The sequence below is a fragment of the Maylandia zebra genome, linkage group LG6 (genome assembly GCF_041146795.1).
Source record: "Maylandia zebra isolate NMK-2024a linkage group LG6, Mzebra_GT3a, whole genome shotgun sequence".
Classification (NCBI taxonomy): domain Eukaryota; kingdom Metazoa; phylum Chordata; class Actinopteri; order Cichliformes; family Cichlidae; genus Maylandia; species Maylandia zebra.
In genome coordinates, this window is record NC_135172.1 from 37,827,369 (window position 1) to 37,834,633 (window position 7,265).

The 7,265-nt window shown below is 37.6% G+C and overlaps 1 protein-coding gene across 1 annotated transcript in view; it reads left to right on the forward strand.

Annotated features, from left to right (window-relative positions):
- The window catches only part of LOC101470744 (neuronal acetylcholine receptor subunit alpha-3), a 29,281-nt gene extending 22,052 nt beyond the window's left edge, over positions 1–7,229 (forward strand). The window contains exons 6-8 of the mRNA XM_004538863.3: positions 1,157–1,768; positions 3,256–3,525; positions 4,857–7,229. Coding sequence (XP_004538920.1) covers positions 1,157–1,768; positions 3,256–3,525; positions 4,857–4,982 — 1,008 coding nt within the window. The 3' untranslated portion in view covers positions 4,983–7,229. The remainder of the gene's footprint in view (positions 1–1,156; positions 1,769–3,255; positions 3,526–4,856) is intronic.
- The last annotated feature ends 36 nt before the right edge of the window (positions 7,230–7,265 follow it).

Consider the following 7,265-nt stretch of genomic DNA (forward strand, 5'->3'; position numbering starts at 1 on the left):
TGTGGATGAAGCTGATAAAATAACTACAGTTTTAATGGTGGTCAAGAATGGGTTGCTGTTATATGCAAGCCCGTTTCCGCCACAAAAAAAAGTAACCATAACTCGAGTTATTAACTCAAAATTTCGAGATTTTTTCTTGAAATGTCGACTTATTAATTCGAAATTTTGAGAAAAGTAACTTGAAATTTCGAGTTAGCTCTGCCAATCAGTAATCTATGTGGAATGTGCACTCAAAACCAGATCACAACAAATTGCCGCTTTCGAGAGTACGTTCGCTGATAGTAACACCATGTAATTCAGCTAATAACACAAGGATTTCATAATTTGTGAAGCCACACTAAAAATAATCAGCAATTTGTGCATTCATGACTGGCTGTAATACTGGTAGCTTAGCTGTAGCACTTGTAGCTGAGGGCTTCAGCTTCCGGGTAACAACGAAATGACGTCATTTATGTAGATTACTAATTGGCAGCGCTAACTCGAAATTTTGAGTTATTAACTCAAAAGTTTGAGAAAATTAAGTTGAAATTTCGAGTTATAGATACTTTTGTTTTTAAATTTTAGTGGCGTAAACTATTAAAATATGTCTACGTGGGAACAATTTCCTTAGAAAAAGAGTTCTGCAAAAAAAAAAATTCTGCTCACTGGTAAAAAGACAGAGTTTTAAAGACCTGAGCATCTAGGAAACAGTGTGAGTTCCATTATTAGGAATATAAAATCAAGCATGCAGAAGACCACATAGGGAACTAAAAGTTGGTGCTGCTTAAACACTTATTTTAATTAACTTCCTGAAAATGCAACAGTCATTGGTAACTGGATATAGCAAGTTTGTTTAATTTATTCATCTGCTATTCAAACAGATACAGAAAACAGGTGAATTTTAAGATTAGCATTTAGAATGTAACTGTTTCATGCATTAACCACTTTGCTTGGACCTAGGGGAGGTCCAGTGGATAATCAGTGGCTCCATGACATTTTTTTAAATTCAAAATTGGTTTGCAACTTCTTGCAAATCCCCATTCATCATATTTACCTGAAGAAAATAATGCGGGTTATACTAACAGAAAAGGGAGCCTTTTTAATATAGCTTGTTGATTCTAAATATGTTTTTTTTCTTCAGATTTTGTGATTTTTAAGATCTTTATCCATGTATTAGGTGAACCTGAAAGACTTCTGGGAAAGTGGCGAGTGGGAAATCATTGATGCTCCAGGCTACAAACATGACATCAAGTACAACTGCTGTGAGGAGATCTATCCAGACATCACCTACTCCTTCTACATCCGGCGTCTGCCACTCTTCTATACCATCAACCTCATCATCCCCTGCCTCCTCATCTCTTTCCTCACAGTGCTGGTTTTCTATCTCCCATCTGACTGTGGAGAGAAGGTCACGCTCTGTATCTCCGTCCTGCTCTCCCTCACTGTGTTCCTACTTGTTATCACAGAGACCATCCCCTCCACATCGCTGGTCATCCCGCTCATTGGAGAGTACCTGCTCTTCACAATGATCTTCGTCACACTCAGCATTGTCATCACTGTTTTTGTGCTGAATGTACATTATCGCACACCAATGACCCACACTATGCCGGGCTGGGTGCGCTCGGTGTTTCTCAAAGTGCTACCGAGGATTATGCTAATGAGGAGACCGATTGATGAGAACAGCAAAGTTGGGGGGCTGGACAGCAGTGGGGAGGCAGGAGGAGGTGGAGGGGGAGGAGGAGGCGGAGGAGGAAAAGGAGGGAGAAAACGGAAGAATAGCTTAATGCAGGTAAGTGGTTTTGCTCACAAAACATCTGGTTGTTGAATGTATTGGAAGTATTTTCCCCTGGTGTTGGGGTCATTACTCAATACAGTCATGTATTACACAGAACACGTTTCTTAAAAGTTGTGCAGTATGTTACTTAATTACTCTCAGGAGAAAGATATTTGTTATGGTACTCGTTACGTTACTTTCATGTTACTGATGAATGATCTGAAATACACCATCTCATAATTACAAATTAACAATATAAACCTACAGGCTACAGCCCCGCACACCAACACAAATCCCTGTCCTAATGAGGACACACGTGATCTTTTAGGTATGAACACAAAGCTGACAACACAAAGCAAAGATGAAAACCAGCACAAAGAGACTTTAAAGTGATCGTCACAGTGATTCTACTGTAGAAACACGAACAGGTAGAAACCAGAGGCTGCAGCCTGACTGCTCATGTTAGCATGCTGTTTGTGCAGATGCTTGCAAAGACCCAAAGTTGTGTTAGCAGCATAATGCGGTTGTTTCTGTTCTGGATGAAGTTTCCACTTTATTGTTGAACTCTTGTCCTGTTGTGCAATGAAAATAATAAAAATTTAAATGTAATGTCCATATTTTTGTTCTCCGGCACATGAACTGAAATCGGCTGATTTCAGGGCCAGTGCAAGTGGAATCGATAAGCTGGATCAATAGGCAAACAGACCAACAATTCCAATAAACTAAACTACTGGGAAGTGGTTCTTCACAAGAACAGTGTCTTGATTCCCATCCCTAATCCTAGCCGACAAAAATAGTTTAATGATAAACTTTTTTGTTTCGGTTTATCACAAGTGATGTAGGTCAGTGTCAGTGACAGCTGTCGTTCCGTTATTTGCACTCAGGTTATGACTCTGTAGCAGGTCCAATAATGCTTAGTTAGCTCTGCTGCAAAGTTCACGGTCTCCGTGACAAACAAAGCCTTACACTCTTACAAAACAGTTCTGTCACCGATCATGGAAAGAGAGCTTAGTTCAGGGGTCTCAAACCCTGCGGGCCACTTGCGTCCCACGTCACCCCTACTTGTGGCCCATTTATTGAGTAAGGTGTACACTTATGTCTGCATTTTTATTTTGTTAAATACGAACAAAAGTATAGCAGACGTGTCTGCCCGGAAAGAGAGTACCAATTTGTTTATTTGGTAGTTAAATGAACTAAATAGCTTCAGTTAGTTAAGATTGAGAATGTGTAGTTTTGTCTTGTTATACAATATTTGAAATAAAAAAAGAAACAAAACACTACATTTTTGGAAATATTTGTGGGTGTTTTCTTGTTTTTTTGGTTAGTTTTTTTGTACTACTTGAACACTAAGCTTCAGTGAAAAGGAACAAGTCCTTCCTTAATATCAGTTGATGCTTGACTGCTTAGCTCACTTAAATATCTACATATGAAACAAGCCAATGTCTATTTGGAAATAAAGGAGGGCGTATAAGTTAATCTTAATTGATTATGATTCCCAACAGTTTGGAGGAGGATCACTTAACTGTCTGGAGTTTGGTGAAAGCAAGCTCTCAACTATGGAGGGCTGCACTGGAAAGAAATGCCCCTGCCCTTGCCAGCATGGGAAGGAAACCCCAGAAACCCCAGACCCTGGGAAGATGACACGTCAGCTGAGTCACCAAAGCATCAACACAGTCGTGGCCTTTTCTGTGGTGTCACCTGAGATTAAACAGGCCATCGAGAGCGTCAAGTACATTGCTGAAAACATGAGGAGCCGCAACAAGGCCAAAGAGGTGAGGCATTCTCATCATTTGTCCGTGGACAGTAAGAGTTAAACAAATCAAATAGATGTTCCTATAGCAAAACACACTCACAACAACTCACTCAGGTTTCCATTTAAGACTTATATTAACAAAATAAAAAAATGTATTTAAAAAGAAAAACATAGCATGTGCATTTCCTTTGCCCTCTTTGGGTTTCAAAGTAGTTGATAGGACAGTGGGGAAAGGGGTAACTGCTGTCATCTAAAACATCCAAGTAGAATTTTACTAAAATAAAGGTCAGCAAGGTTGCAAAATTCATATACATCAAATTTAGTTTAGCTTATCTATCCTCTTTCTGTGCACTGAGATTATAAAAGAAGTCCCAGTGTGATGAAATCTAAATCCATCATTACCATTTCTCATTGCATTTCTGATTCTTTTGTTTGTGAAAGAAGGTCTGTGCCTTGGCTCTAGCTCCAGTAAACTAAAACGGAAACATTGCTCCATCAAATAAGATTTTAACTTGCAGCTGTTTTTTGTTGGTTATTCTCACAGTATGATGTTGAATTTAACTCCAGTTTATATGCACATTGTGTTTCCATTTGACTAAAACACAGTTTGACTTTGGCTTTTCTATTTTAGTAAGCAAATACTAGGCATACATTTGTCACACAGAAGATACATTGTTCCAGTAATTCTGTACTTTATATAAATGTACAGACGTTCATGGAAAGCAAATACATAGTAAGCATCCATAATGTATTTATGCAAAACCACTCCATACTAACAAAAAAATATGCTGGCAGGGAGAGCTGTTGTATTGTTGCAGAGTGTAACCTGCTCTATAAGTTTACAACAATGTAAGTTAGAAGCAAATAATTTTAGATTTGCACTGAACAATCTCCCTCCTCTCTCTGTCAGTTATAAATAAAGTGGGTGAAATCTCCCACAAGGCAAAAAGGAGCCTTTGATATGCAAAACTCATGCCTCAATCAGCTTTGTCAAAACGCCTGTTGCTTATTTATTTATTTTTGACGTTGTGGTTTGAATGTGATTATCATAGTAATTTCTCCCTGTGTAAATTATGTATCAGTTTTCTGTTGACTTACGAGAAATTTTCAGCTGTTCTCTCTTCTATTATTTCCGTCTTCCTTTTCCCCCCACACTTTCTCTGTGTTACACTTCACCTCATTGACTCCTGTAACCTCAAACACACTGAGATATTGAATCACGTGCGTCTCTCTCACCATGCATGCCTTTTCACCTGCTTTTAAATGATCTCTGTTCATGTTTATCTCTCATTTCTAACCACTGACACTGTCTTTTTACACCTCTTATTTTGTCCCCTCCCTTACTTACAGGTGGAGGATGACTGGAAGTACGTCGCCATGGTGATTGATAGAATCTTCCTTTGGGTATTTGTGACCGTGTGCGTCCTGGGAACTATGGGCCTGTTCATCCAGCCTCTTTTTGGCTTTTTCTCATAACTGCTAGCCCGTCAGGGTCCTCAGTCACCCTGTGCATAGACCAATCTCAGACAAGTAACTAATGGACTCTCAGTTCTCTTCCGACAAATCAAAAGACAGTTTAAGTCCTAAGCACTATCTGGTATGCTGGTTTTGCTGGTTTTTTGTGTTTTTTCCCTTTGCAGCAAATAGAAATAAAGAAACAGTGAAGTCTAAAATGTTCTCGACACATAAGCTCATCTTTCATGGTAAAACAGATTTTTCTATAACTCCTTTTTTACCTCTTGACCATGTTTATTCATTTGTACTTTTAAAGTATCTTTAATACAAATATTGGACACATAATGATTTCCTGTGTAGCTAAATTTGTTAACAGCCTCAGAGACCGAGCTTTGTGGGTAAAATTCTAGCATTTGCACCCTCCTAAAAAGCAAAACCAGTCTACCTTATTACTCAGATCCATTTAGCTCTCAAAACATACATGCTAACATCTATATCGCTAAAATTGGCTCATCGGAACTGGGCTTTTCTAACCAGTGAGTGATCTTACAATCGTGACGTCCAACTTTTATAGTCCATAGGGGCAACGAAATTCACACAGCTTAATTTTGACCTATCTTTTCCTTTTGGGAAATTTTGTATACTGCTTTCATAAAATTTCTGCCTCTGGCAAAAAATAAATGTGATAAAGAAGTCAGAAACTCAGATTCATGCCTCATCCTTATTTTGCCAAAATATGTAATTGATTGGTTTTTGTCTTGTAATAGATTTCTGTAACAGTCTGGCTCAGCTCAAAACTCGGCACACTGAATATTCCTTTAGGACTGGAACTCGGACATTCAACAGATGCTTGGAACTTTGTACTTCCAGCAGAGATGATACAAAAACTGAACTTAACCCTGCAAGATTCCTCCTCTCAGCTGACTGATAACTGTCATACCCGTTACCCAGTCTGATTCATCAAGAATTCCACTGTCAGAGTCATCATGCTTGCTGCTTTTTTGTGCCATTTCCAATTACAGTTGAGACTACTGGCATGCTTGGCAGTGCTTTTACAGATAAGGGCAGGCTGTTCTTCTATTTGTAATTAGAAACCATACGTTTATAAATGTTCCACGAGGTAATTGGTTGGCCTGGTAAATATTGGATTAAATGGTATTTGATTAGTTGCTCCTGAAATAGCATTACATCTATTAATTCATGAGAGGATTCTATCATCCAATTCCATGGCGACTAATTTAATCTTCTTTTTTCTTGTCACTTTTGATTATTATGAAACACAAACGTGATGAAAGAAACATGTATCACAGAAGTTTTGATGGCTTTGACCTATGGCTAATGATATATTAATCTGAATTTTGGTTTTGCACATTGTGAGATGAATGGTTTAATATTCATAAAAATCAAGATTTAATTGCTCTGGCTTTACTGCACAGCTCCATTTTTATCTCTCTCTCTCTATATATATATATATATTTATATATGAATTGTACAGCAATATAAGCTTAATTTAATTTAATATGTTGAATTTAATTTATCCTTCTTTTTCACATCATATTATATTATATTTTAATGTACCTGAAACAGACAGCCTTTGCTGAAAGAAGCAAATATTGTTTTTGCAAAGGAGCTTTGCCATTCTTTGTCAGACTGTCTGAATTTCAAAATAAAACGAGTATTTCTTCAAATAAAAGGGGTTGCATTTAACAGAAAAGGTTTGCGATGATGCTAAAAAAAAAATCTATGACTTAATTAAACCATTTTTAAAATATACACTGACTTACACTGTTGCATATGTGTGTCATTACTCTAACAAAAAGCCACCAGAGGTATAATCAAGCCCGTTGTTATGTCGTATGGAAGAGCATGTTGTTTTGTGCTATTCAGACATAATTTTAGTGTTAGGGTAAAATGCATAATTACACATGACATTGCCATATAATCATGATTATCAGAGGGTCAATCTCCCAGCTGCACATAGCAGTCATTGTTTGAATATTGCAATGAGTCAGTAATTCTATACTTAATGTTCCTTACAGAACACATTCATTTGCAGACATTTTCACAGCTGTGTTTTTTCTTCTACAACATAAAGTGAAACACCTCTTTGGGACTGTTAGCAAGAAGTGATATCCTGCCTTTTGCTCTCAGCTGGGAAGAACTGGAGAGTACTACTTAGTGCATACATTTCACGTAGTTATGACCTTTAAATAAATACATTGCAAAATAATTGTGATAATAAGTGTCATATTCTAAATTATGAAAAACCTGCTTCATATGTCAAACACATTTGGATGGTTCACC